The sequence below is a fragment of the Salmo salar genome, chromosome 07, assembly GCF_965601325.2.
Source record: "Salmo salar chromosome 07, fSalSal1, whole genome shotgun sequence".
NCBI lineage: Eukaryota > Metazoa > Chordata > Actinopteri > Salmoniformes > Salmonidae > Salmo > Salmo salar.
In genome coordinates, this window is record NC_138297.1 from 16,301,521 (window position 1) to 16,315,068 (window position 13,548).

The window sequence follows — 13,548 nt, forward strand, 5'->3', positions numbered from 1 at the left end:
TGGTCTGGGAGTATTTAGGTGCATTTTGGCAAACTCCAAGCGGGCTGTCATGTGCATTTTACTGAGGAGTGGCTTCTGTCTGGCCACTACCATAAAGGCCTGATTGGTGGTGTGCTGCAGAGATGGTTGTCCTTCTGGAATGTTCTCCAATCTCTCAACAGAGGAACTCAAGAGATCTGTCAGAGTGACCATTGGGTTCTTGGTCTCCTCCCTGACCAAGGCCTTTCTCCCCCGATTGTTCTGTTTGGCTGGCCAGCCAGCTCTAGGAATCAAATCAAATTTATTTATATAGCCCTTCGTACATCAGCTGATATCTCAAAGTGCTGTACAGAAACCCAGCCTAAAACCCCAAACAGCAAGCAATGCATGTGAAAGAAGCACGGTGGCTAGGAAAAACTCCCTAGGAAAAACTCCCTAGAAAGGCCTAAAACCTAGGAAGAAACCGAGAGAGGAACCAGGCTATGAGGGGTGGCCAGTCCTCTTCTGGCTGTGCAGGGTGGATATTATAACAGAACATGGTCAAGATGTTAAAATGTTCATAAATGACCAGCATGGTCAAATAATAATAATCATAGTAGTTGTCGAGGGTGCAACAAGCACGTCCGGTGAACAGGTCAGGGTTCCATAGTCGCAGGCAGAACAGTTGAAACTGGAGCAGCAGCACGGCCAGGTGGACTGGGGACAGCAAGGAGTCATCATACCAGGTAGTCCTGAGGCATGGTCCTAGGGCTCAGGTCCTCCGAGAGAAAGACAGAAAGAAAGAAAGAAAGAAAGAAAGAAAGAAAGAAAGAAAGAAAGAAAGAAAGAAAGAAAGAAAGAAAGAAAGAAAGAAAGAAAGAGAGAATTAGAGAGAGCATATTTAAATTCACACAGGACACCGGATAAGACAAGAGAAATACTCCAGATGTAACAGACTGACCCTAGCCCCCCGACACATAAACTACTGCAGCATAAATACTGGAGGCTGAGAAGGAAGAATCTTAGGAAGAATCTTAATGGTTCCAAACTTCTTCCATTTAAGAGTGATGGAGGCCATTTTGTTCTTGGATAACTTCAATGCAGCAAAAGGTTTTTGGTACCCTTCCCCAGATCTGTGCCTCGACACAATCCTGTCTCAGAGCTCTACGAGCAATTCCATTGACCTCATGGCTTGGTTTTTGCTTTGACATGCACTGTCAACTGTGGGACCTTATATAGACAGGTGTGTGCCTTTCCAAATCATGTCCAATCAATTGAATTTACCACAGGTGGACTCCAAATAAGTTTTAAAAACATCTCAAGGATGATCAATGGAACAGGATGCACCTGAGCTCAATTTTGAGTCTCATAGAAAAGGTTCTGAATGTAAATAAGGTATTATTATTTTTAATAAATTTGCAAAAAATTTAAAGAAACTTTTTACCTTTGTCATTATGAGAATATTGTGTGTAGATTGCTAAGAATGTTTTTAATATACATTTTAGAATAAAGTTGTAACGTAACAAAATGTGGAAAAAGTAGAGGGGTCTGAATACTTTCCAAAGGCATTGTAAGTGATGGACGTCCACAGTACACTGTGGGTTGTTAGGTAAACATGGTGAGCTAAGGGATGTCTGACAAAGTTGTTGATGAACAAACCTGTCGGAGATCAAATCTTTCCTGTGTTGGAGAGACTGCTGTACGGTGTCCATTTTAGGACATCCCTACTCCCTATGACATAATCATACCAGTTGTCTTGTTTTGCACGCTTTGTACAAAATAATAAAATGCAGTACTACAGGATATTTCTTAACGTAGCTCTTTATTAGCTAGCTATAACTGGCATGTTACCGTGTCTCGTACTATGATCAACTGACCATGACCTCACCATCAGAGTGGTCTTAACCAATCATTGCTCAGTATGGTACCTCGGTAAAATGCATCCAATTACAATTCAGTATGTTTTCACATATGAATATTACATCCCCCTTCTTTTAAAACAAAAAGAAAAATGCTTTACATATTCTAAGTGTTTCTTTTGAATACATACTCTGTAGTTTGAACTCAAGGTAAGTAACCATTTACATTGCATACTGCACCAACTGAATCAACATAACAGACTCTGAAACAATGATTCAGCGTACTGTTACTTTTAGAACAAAGGATTCTCACCGACTCAGCTTTCACTGTAGCAATGACATCTTAACATGTCAAACAAATACAATACCAAACCATTTCAAGTCAACTTTTCAATAACACGTTTCCAGTCTGGAGCTCTTTTAGGGCAGCGATCCACCTACACCCTTTGACATTTCACAGGTCGAGGAGAGCTCTGGGCTTGACCTCTCTTCCTGACCTTGTGTGATATGATGCTGAGCATGCTTCTGTGTCAGTCAACAGTTCTTGTGGTGTTGCAGGTAAGTATGGTGTATGTTGTGCTGTGTGTGTGTTTAGTCCATCACGTTCTCTTTCAATGAAACAGTTCATCACGTGTAGTGTTCTTTTGTGTTCAGTAGGTGACGACGATTGCGGCGGTACACCGCTCCTTCTGTGGTGCGGACGTGACATGAACGTTCAGTGTCAGCTGGCTGGATGACAACTGAAGTCTTCCAGTGGCCATTCTCCTAGATTCTAACTGACTCTCCGTCGATCAGTGGTGGCAGTGGTCTAGCTGACCTGTCGTAGTATCGCTTTTGTTGTTGTTGTCGCTGTGCGCATTTTTCATGCATTTTCTTGTAGCTGACGACCTCAGGTTGCAGCTGCTGGTTGGTGCTGGGAAGGATTGAGCGAAGTCTGCGGCTCATCAACAGCTGGGCTGGTGATTTGAAGTTGTCAACTGAAGTGTTGCGGTATTCAAGGAGACTGAGGAAGGGGTCTCTCTTGTCTGCTTTTGCTTTGTCCATGAGTGATTTAGCAATCTGCACAGATTTTTCAGCAAGGCCATTACTTTGAGAGTAATGTGAGCTTGTGGTGACATGTGTGAACTCCCATGCTTTTGTGAAGGATTCAAATTAATTTAATTTGTAACAGGGGCCATCGTCAGATATTACAGTCTCTACAATGCCATGCCTGGCAAAGACTGCTTTTAGCTTGTGTATCACAGCTGCAGATGTGGTTGAAGCTTTGATGCAGATGAAGCTTGTCGAGTTCGAAGTATCTGCTGTAGAAGTCCACTGTTACGATGTAGTCCTTGTTGTTCCAGGTGAACAGATCGGTTGCCACGACCTGCCAGGGTCGGTCTGGGATACAGTGAGGTAACATTGGCTCTTTGGTGTTGGAGGAGCGTAGTTCAAGACAGGTGGCGCATTTACCAACAATGTCCTCTATTTGTTTGCACATTCCAGGCCAAAACAAAATGTCCGTGCTCTCTGTTTGCACTTTTCCATGTCCATGTGTCCAGCATGGATCTTTGTCAAAATCTCTTCTCTGAGACTGGTAGGAATGATGATTTTCTCTCCTTTGAAAATGATTCCGTTGATCTGTGATAGTTCATCACGATGGTTCCAGAACTGAGACACTCTGAGGGCATTTTTTCCTCTCCACAGGCCATCCATCCTGTATGACTTTCCTCTGCTGTGTGAGTTGTGAGTCCTTTTCTGTTTCTGCTCGGATCTCCTTCAGTTTTGTGTCACTAACTGGTAAGTTCCTGTACACAGTGTGCATTTGCATGTCCATGCCTTCACTGAGGCTGCTGTCCTTGTAGGTAAGAAACCTCCTGGAGAGTGTGTCTGCGACAGGGATGTCTTTGCCTAGATGGTGAGTGATTGTCAAGTCGTATTTTTGTAGTTGAAGGATCATTCTCTGTAGCTTTGGTGGGCCTGCGGCTCGTGGTTTCCTCATGATTGACTCGAAGGGCTTGTGGTCGGATTCCACAATGACTTGTCGTCCATATACGTACTGATGGAAACGTTTACATCCGAACAGAATGGCGTACAGCTCCTTTTTGATTTGAGCGTAGTTGATTTCACAGTCTGTGAGAGATTTGGAAGCGTAGCCGATGGGCTTTCCTTCTTGCAGTAGCACTGCACCTAGTCCATACTTCGACGTGTCCACTTGGGGTCTGAGCTCTTTGTTGGGGTCGTAGTAGGCAAGGATTGGTCCTGCTTCTTTCGTGATCAAGTCTTTCACTCTCTGGAAAGCAATGTTGTGTTGCTTGTCCCAGGGAAACTCACTGGACTGCTTTAGCAGATGACGCAGGGGTGCATTAGCATTGGAGAGGCTGGGTGCGAACTTGGCTAAGTAGTTGACCAACCCTTAGAGAACAGTTGGCTTACTGGACTAAATTAAAATGGAGAGGTCAGTCGAAAGGAACATGGGACACCCATGCACGGTTCTTTGGTGGCTACATTTCTTTTATGGCTGAGATCCACTGTGGATCTGGCTTGATTCCATTCGCTGTGAGAAGATGTCCGAAGTAGCTGCCCTCTATAGCGCCGACTGTGCTCTTCTCGGGGTTGAGCCAGACTCCTCTCTCGCGGGACCTTTGCAGCATTGCACAGAGGTTTCTGTCGTGTTCCTCTTTGGTTTGACCATAGACAAGGATGTCGTCCACAATTGCCACAACTCCATCGAGGCCTTCGTACACTTCGTCAATCTTTTGCTGAAACTTGTCTTGGGCTGAAATAATCCAAAAAGGCAGGTGATGGAACCTGTAGCATCCAAACGCTGTGTTGAATGTTGTGAGCTTAGATGACTCTTTTGTGGGCTTGATAGCCCAGTAGCCTGATCAGGCGTCCATGTAACTGAAGTAGCGTGCTCCCGCTAGCTTGTGCATGTTGCTATCAAGCATTGGTAAAGTAAAATGGGGGCGTTTGATAGCCTTGTTCAGGTCTCTTGGGTCGAAACATACTCTGAGCTTGGCTGTGCGTGGTTTCTCCACCACCACTAATGCGTTTGTCGGTTCTGTAACCTTGGTGACTATGTCAGATTGCTCAATGCTCTCCAACTCTTTCTTCAGACAGGCGTGGAGCGCAAGGGGAATCTTTCTAGGTGGGTAGACCACAAGGGTTGCATCTGGGTCAAAGTGAATGGTACTTTCTCCTTGGAATAGTCCTATTAATGTAAAAACATCAGCAAACTCCTCCATTACATTTTCTGTCTCTACTGGTGCTGTCACTGATAAAACTAGCTTGATGAGGTCCATGTCTAAACATGCTTTAAGACCTAGCACTGCAGGTGCTATAGTGTCAACAAAGTAAAAGTCCGACATCATGTCACTTTCCTTGTATTTGCATTTGCATTTATTGCATTTATTTGTATTTACTGGGAGCTGTTCACCGTAACCAGTCCGTCTGTGCGTGGTGGGCTGTAGCTCACACTCAGATGTCAAGCTGCAGTACTTATTCAGAGGAATAATGTTTACTTGTGCACCAGTGTCTAGTTTGAACTTTAGCTCTGTGCCTTGTGTTCCTATCTCAATGTCAGCAAAGGCTTGCTCTGTCTCTGATATTTGACTTTTCTGTGTCACTGAATCAATAAACAGTTCATCAGCATTTGACTTTTTGATTGACATTTCATCTTTACTCACTGCGTGTACTGTTTTTCCACGGTAAGCTCTGCACACTTTTGCAAAGCGATTCCATTTTCCACATTTAGTACACTGTTTTCCTTAAGCTGGGCAATTTCCCTGTTTGCCATGCACTTTGTATCCACAATATCCACATGTTTTGTGGCATTTTGAGTCTATGTCGCTCTGTTTTGGTGTTATGTCTCTCTCCGGAGGTGTGCTTTGATGTCTGCCTGACTGCATGCACTGCTTGTTCACTTGATATGTGAACGTTTGGGGCGGCAGGTAGCCTAGTGGTTAGAGCGTTGGGCCAGTAACCGAATCCCCAAGCTGACAATGTAAAAATCTGTCATTCTGCCCCTGAACAAGGCAGTTAACCCACTGTTCCTAGGCCGTCATTGTAAATAAGAATTTGTTCTTAACTGACTTGCCTAGTTAAATATAAAAATATGCTTGTGCTGCCGCCCGAAATGGTTTTCATCTGAACCTGTGCTAGCTGGTGAGATCTGGCTATGTTGATAGCTTTGTCCAGCGTTGGCTCAGTCCCAACAGTCAAAAGTTTCTCTCACTCACGGTGAGTGTATTCCAAATACAATACGGTCCCTGACCATCTCATCCTTATTTGCATAATCACAGTCTTTCACAAGCAGACGCAGCTCAGTCACAAATTGTTCAAGCGGCTCGCTAGCTCCCTGTACTTTCTCATGGAATTTGTACCTAGCGAAAATCCTATTGGTCTTCGGCACAACATACGCTTCAAAACGATCGTAGTATGTTTTCAGTAGGTTTGATTCAGCCTCGGTAAGTGTCCATGTGTTGTAAATATCTCTCCCTTTTTCACCGATCCAGAGGAGCAGGTAGCTGCACTTTTCCTCTTCTCCTCTTTCCTTCAGAGGACCCCGTGGACATTAGCTCCACATGCTGTTTGTACTTATGCCATGCATCAGGTAAGTTTGTAGACTCCCAGTCCATTCGAGGTGAAGGAACTCCAGCAAAATCCATCTTTTAGTCCTTTTACTCTGACACCATGTGTTGTTTTACACGCTTTGTACAAAATAATAAAATGCAGTACGACAGAATATTTCTGAAAGTAGCTCTTTATTAGCTAGCTATAACTGGCATGTTACCGTGTCTCGTACTATGATCAACTGACCATGACCTCACCACCTGGGTGGTCTTAACCAATCATAGCACAGTATGATACAGCGGTAAAATGCATCCAATTACAATTCAGTATGTTTATACATATGAATATTACTTCAGTGACGGCCCTAGGGTGGAATTTTGACAGTCATCACGAATTTCCTGCAATCATCGCAAATGATAATGTTTTCTGTGAACGTAGCTTTTTGTATACCCTCACTATTTTTGTCCTTGATTAAAAGCCGGGGTGGGGTTGTTTTGCTAACCAGGACGCACGGCCAGCAGTGTTGCTGTTTGGTGGCGATGGCTGGAAGCAGAGTGGGGTAATGGAGGAGAGGAGAGGGAGAGGAGAGGAGAGGAGAGGAGAGGAGAGGAGAGGAGAGGAGAGGAGAGGAGAGGAGAGGAGAGGAGAGGAGAGGAGAGGAGAGGAGAGGAGAGGAGAGGAGAGGAGAGGAGAGGAGAGGAGAGGAAGCCAGCTGAGAGAGAGAGCGAGAGAGCTAATTTCATGGTTGCACGTTACCTCCTAATGACAGAATTGTGACTCATCTCCATCTGTCACTCAATCATCTCCATCCAATCAACGTTCGTCCCTCGTCGGCTCGGATTGCGTCAGGCACTCCCATTTGCACTCAAAGCACAATTAAGAGCCTAATCACATTTTCAGCAGTTGGGGTAAAGGAAAAGTCGCAGGGCGAGTTTTTATTTTCATTATGTTTTCAATATGTGATCAAGGATAGTGTGTGTAGTGGCAGTAATTTGATTTGTGTATGAAGGGGAATTCCCAATGCAATCGTATGGCTTTCCTTTGAGTTGAGTTACTGTGGTTAGGACTTACTGGCTGTTTCCTCAGGGAGGTCTGTAGTACTAAGCCTTTCACATAGGCTGTTTGGCTGGGAGCCATGTGTGAAAGACAACGGGTGCTCGCTTGATATGTTTGGGCCAGAACGCTCTCTCTCTCTTTCTCACTTCTCTCTCTCTCTCTCTCTCTCTCTCTCTCTCTCTCGCTGTCTCTTTCTCACTCTCTCTGTCTGTGTCATATGGTGAAACATGTTGAAGCCTCTTGATATCCTGCTCAGGCTCTGGCTCACTGTTAGTCTGACACCCTGTGCCTCTGCCAAGATAATACAAACACATGCACATACACAGACAATTTCACCTTATGTTATTTTGGAGTGTTTCAGAGTGCAAAGAGGCAAAGAGGGGGCCAGCTGTGTGACAAACAGCTGTGCTCCTTAGCCCTTGCCACCCCTCTGTCGCTGCCGCACTTCCACCTCTCCTCTTCTTCTGACCATTGCCCCACTTCAGGATATTTATAATGTTGCCTCTGCTCCAGCAAGCGGTCAGGAAGAGAGGGAAAGAGAGATGGAGGCAGAGAACCCTGGGGATGAGATGATTTGGTATGCACTATCAACACAGGCCTGTTTCATTGGGCATCCGTATCTGTCTAATGCATCATGTGTAGTTGAACAAAAAAAGGAGGGAGGTGGCTGGCAGGAATCAGCCCAAATAGATAAATAAAACATGCACTATGTTCCTGTGCCTGGAGTCACAGTCTCTATTAAGAGACAATAGAGGACAATGTTGTACTCGGAATTCACTGTATTAGCTGTTAGTCTGTGTAAAGTTGGGGGGTTAGTTAAGTCACTTTTGGTCGGCCTAGCTATTGGTCTGTTGTAAGGTGTGATTTGGGATGAGTCACTGTATTAGCTATTGGTCTGTTGTAAGGTGTGATTTGGGATGAGTCACTGTATTAGCTGTTGGTCTGTTGTAAGGTGTGATTTGGGATGAGTCACTGTATTAGCTGTTGGTCTGTTGTAAGGTGGGTGGTGGGATGAGTCACTGTATTAGCTGTTGGTCTGTTGTAAGCTGGGTGGTGGGATGAGTCACTGTATTAGCTGTTGGTCTGTTGTAAGCTGGGTGGTGGGATGAGTCACTGTATTAGCTGTTGGTCTGTTGTAAGCTGGGTGGTGGGATGAGTCACTGTATTAGCTGTTGATCTGTTGTAAGCTGGGTGGTGGGATGAGTCACTGTATTAACTGTTGGTCTGTTGTAAGGTGGATGGTGGGATGAGTCACTGTATTAGCTGTTGATCTGTTGTAAGCTGGGTGGTGGGATGGATTGTTGTTTGAGTTTTGTGGCGTAGTCGGTTAATTGACTAGATTGGTACATTGATTGATTCTTCCCTCAGTGAATTGCTACCACTCTATCAATGATATCTGGATGTAACGATAACTAACACACTTTTGTACATAGCACTATTCCATACAATTTACCTTATTTTAGCGCCCAAAATACGTAATAGTTCTAGGTCAAATGTAATATGAATACCATTGTAAAGCACAATTTCTCCCCTTTCCAGCAAAATCAATGATAAAACCTTCATGCTGACCGTCTTTGCATGATTGAAGAAAGCAATGAGCTCCGGCGGGTCTTTTGAAAAGTGGCGGGTAGGGAAGCGAAACCTACTGTGTGATAGTGAAAGGGGGAGATATGTCTTGTGGGGAAACAGCTTTTTTCACCCGATCTGTCCAACTTATCACCTCAAAAATGTCAATAAAACACTATAAAGAGATTATATAATGTGTCATTACATACCTGTTTGAAGGTTTGTGTCGAACGTGAATCGGGTTTTTAGGGCGGCTCTAAGTTACCTTCAGAAGTAAACAGCGGCTTTTGAGCATCATGATGGCTTGCAGTGATGATGCAGAAAATGAATGCATTCAGTTGTACAATTGACTAGTTATCCCCCTGACCCCTTACCCTGTCCCTTTCTTGTTTTTAATCTGCGAGAGAAGCGCCACACCTGGTGGAAAGAGGCTGTACGACACACAATGAGTTGCATAATGTGTGCCGTACATTGGGTCATGACCCCTCCCAATTTAACGTACAGCGTCAGAGGGGTCTGTTTTTTTTCAACTTCTCTCCAATACTATCGGGCCATTACCAGGTCAATCAACGCTTGAATAGAAACGTAGTTCACATCCCGGATGTTGATGCCAACACAGTTGCTACAGTCCCATTAGTTTTCATTGCAGCCTCGTTTGAATGCCGCGGTTGCGCAAAATTGTACGGAATGGGCTTAGTCACCATTAGGATATCTCTTACAAATATCCTACCTGGTGATTTGTTCCCTGAGACTAGAAGGTTACCAGAGAGAACAAAACAAAATTGACTCCTTAAATGTTTACCAATGCTGTTGCGGTAAATTATGGTTGACTCCATTGCTATCGACCTTCCAGTCTGACTCACAAGTGATTTGAATAAACTGTTCTAATCATCAGTGCGGACTAGAAATGTCCTGTTCAAGACATATCATTTGTCAGCAGGGTGGCTTCTTGCCAATACCTCAAGAAGTTGATTCTGTGTATTTCTCAGTTGCTCTAAGAAAATGTCAAGTCAATCAAAACATCCTATTATGTGTGTATAGCTGCATATGTGTTTTGTAAGAAATCTAAATATTCATATTCCAGGAAATCTGTGGCCTTGCAATTGTTTGGCTGTTCCGATGAAGGCTGCCTGGTGTTTAACTGGAGAACGATTGGACTTGTGAACCTGGACCTAGAAGTGATTGATTCAGCCAAGTTAAAGCTGATTGGACAAGAGCAGCAGATGGTCATTGTAGCCCTACAATGAAAATGCCCTTCTTTTCACTGGAACATAGGTTAATTAAGGTTCCTATATTAAGAAAGTTCAGTCCTTTTTTCTTCATAGCTTATCCTCTGTGTTTTTTTTGGAAGGTTATTTAGCGGTTAAACTAAAGGCTATCTTATTCCCACTGTTTAGCCAACAGTGATCGTGGTATATTGTTGTATGTTATTCTGTCAGTGGTAAGAATATACCAAGCTACAGTAAATGAAGCAGGAGCAGTTCTGTGAATTCAAGGCTGTGATCATATCAGACATTAAAACGGATTCTGACATTTCTGAAATGTTCATGGATAGAACATACTACCCATTTTGTTATCAGTTATTTATAACCGACATCTTGACTAATAGGACTGCTGTTCAACCATTCGCAGCTTTGACGATAGTGTGAACAAAGGTCTTTTGATGCTGTAACGGTGTACTGCCGGCTTGAGAAAAGCACATATCAAGCTCCCATCTACAAGTTTGTTTAAAGTTGGTCTGGCTGAAGTAATTTCGTCAGCACTTGGGATGTATCGTTGTAAACTGCTGCCGGATATCTGTCGGAGAGCTGTTATTGTATTCAGATGTGACTCAGATAGACTACAATGTTAGCTGTTGCTGTGTGTGGTTGACATAGTTTGACTCCAAAACTGTGAAGCCCTTTGAAATGATTGGACTCCTGTTTTGGCTCAAATTTTTTATCCCTGATTTCACGAACATTGTATTTTGGATGTTTGTCATTTACTGCATCTGTGTCAGTGTGTATAATCTTCTGTTCCTGGCAACGAAACGAATGTTCTTCTCTGTTTGTGTTTTTACACTTATCACTGACCCGTTCTGTTAGAGACCTTTGATCTCCAAGAGCAGAAAATATTTATACCGTGGGCAAAGAATTCAGTTAAATCTCGACCCTGCCAAACAGTTACTATGTGTATGTTCCATAAGTACTTCAGTGAGAAAAAAAAAGCATTTGTGTGAGCAATGGCCTACGGGGGTTGCACCGAATGAAATGCTTTTTTTTTTCTACCCCCCCACATCAAGAAGTGTTTGCTTGTTTTTTCGTTATCTTCTCTCTCTCTCTTTCTCTCTTTCTCTCTCTTTTTTTTTACCTTTGAGTTGAATCTCTGACATCCGAGTCTGCCCCAGGATGTCTGTCACAAACTGCAGTCCAACGTTGTGACAATGTTTTTTTTCCCTCCCGTTACCTTTTTATGACCTTTTTTCCTTTGTTTTCTTTTTTTCTGTTCTTTCCTTCAAGGTCTGGCGCACCTGACGTTAAACAACCAAGGTATGGGTTCATTCCTTTTTTTGGTTCTTTTTTTCGAGGAAAACAAAAAATACTCCTCTGCCCAACCTCTCCTTTTCTTCACTCCTCCTCTTTCCTCACCATCCCGCATTTCCCTACCTCCATTTTCCTTAACCCATCCTCCTGACCATCTACCTATCCCTTGGCACCCCCCAATTCTCTCACACTCTTCCCCCCTCATTTCTCTTTGTTTTGGTTGTGCTTCCTGCCATATCCTTCCTTGTGCTCTCTGTGCCTCCACACTGTCCGTCCCACCCTTGTCCTGTCCTTCTGGCTCATCTGGAACCACCCTGACCTACGACCTCCCGGGCTGCAGGTAACGCTTTTCTGCTCTCCCTTCTGCTTGGGTTTTCAAAAAAGTGTCTACAGAAAAAATATAGTTTGTCAAGTGTTAGCTGTATGTTACCCCTCTTACTAATGCAACAAAGTTGTTGTTGAATGACACAGAGTTTTCTTTCACCACTCTGCTGTCATTCTCATTGTTTGGCACCCTGATCTGTTATGATGAGGTCTTTAGATTTTAAGCTTCTTCAGAGACAGACTGCAAGCTATTTGAAATGTTAACCAGGAAAGAATGTCTTGTGAATTATGTATGAAGAAAAGACTGTCTGAAAAGCGATGAGATTGAACTGAGCTGCTATGTACATGTTATGGTCTCCAATGGAACTGCTTCAAGGTACAACTCTGACTCAATATTACTCTCAACCACGACCAAGCAGATCTAGTGGCACAACCTTTATCCTTCTATTCCATCACATTCATTAGAGATTTTCACTCTTCACACAGCCAACCTTTTCTGCCCTGTTCATCCAGACACTGGGTTGCTCTGTCGTCTCCTGACGTGAACCTACCAAGAATGGCGGGAGAGGAAAGTTCATGGGCGAGACAGAGGGAGAGAGAGATTCAAGCAGGCAGGGATAGGCTGGGGAGCACACTGACCTTTACTAGAATAGAGAGAACCGTCTAGCTAGCTCCTATCGACTCCCTTCCCTCTCCCCCCTCGACCTCCATCACTGATGCACTGGGATCTGACTAGGATTTCTAAAACTACCTCTCCTGGGGTGCATCGTAAAAGTCATTCCTCAATTCCTTGTGTCTACTCTGAAGGATCTTTTGATCCAATGCTCTCCTCGCTTCCCTCTGCCATTTGAGGAGGCGGCGAGGGGAGAGGATGCGAAGAATCTAGGAAAGACTTGAGATTCACCCCTGTTCTCTTTAAACACATACAGGTTCCTGTATCAAACAACTTACATGTCTGGAACACCTCCCCTTTAAAGACTCCTTATCGTGCATTCATAACCAAGTGGGAAGGTGGTTTTTAGCACGTACTGTACGATATCTGGATGTGGATAAATTAGAATACTTTTCTGGTGTCAAACCTGAAAACATGATATACATTTTAAAAGCTGAGAAACAGGTTTTTCAAATGAAATGACATACAATAGCAACACATCAAATAAATTGTAATCAGTCAATAAAAAACACCAGTGAGAATGTGTATCTTATACAAAAATCTATGCTTTTCTCCCAAACATCTGCCATTTACACAACTTTCTAATGATGATAGTAAACAACTTGGAGCATATTGAGTCTGTAAGGGTTGATCATCTAAAATCAGAATAGAAATATGTTTTACTGTGAATGGGTTTCAAACGTTTTAGTGACCGATAATATTTTTCTTTAATTCTATGACAATTTCTTATCTGGAAAGTATTTTAAACATAAATCTGCAACAAAACAAATTACAAATGACATTAAGTCTTACATATAAGAAAACACATAAACAAGTAACACAATATTAATAAAACAAGAACTATACTGAAACCATAATCTTAGGGAAATAAATTCTCTCATTCAAAGCTGAAAATGAATACACATTTAAAGACTCTTTAGCTCTATAACATGTCTGAAACACCTCGCCTTTAAAGACTTGTTATCTCCCTTACATGTCTGCAACACCTCCCCTTTAAAGACTCCTTGGCTCCCTTGCATGTCTGAAACACCTCCAC

The 13,548-nt window shown here is 43.2% G+C and overlaps 1 protein-coding gene across 9 annotated transcripts in view; it reads left to right on the forward strand.

Moving 5' to 3' along the window:
* Positions 1-13,548, forward strand: part of LOC106608688 (neurexin-2) — a 1,074,993-nt gene that overhangs the window by 265,362 nt on the left and 796,083 nt on the right. For 8 of the 9 annotated variants that reach the window (XM_045721575.2, XM_045721576.2, XM_045721574.2 and 5 more), the window contains exon 4: positions 11,492-11,521. The exons of the other annotated variant lie outside the window; for it this stretch is intronic. In XM_045721575.2, coding sequence (XP_045577531.1) covers positions 11,492-11,521 — 30 coding nt within the window. The remainder of the gene's footprint in view (positions 1-11,491; positions 11,522-13,548) is intronic. 9 annotated transcript variants of the gene reach the window in all.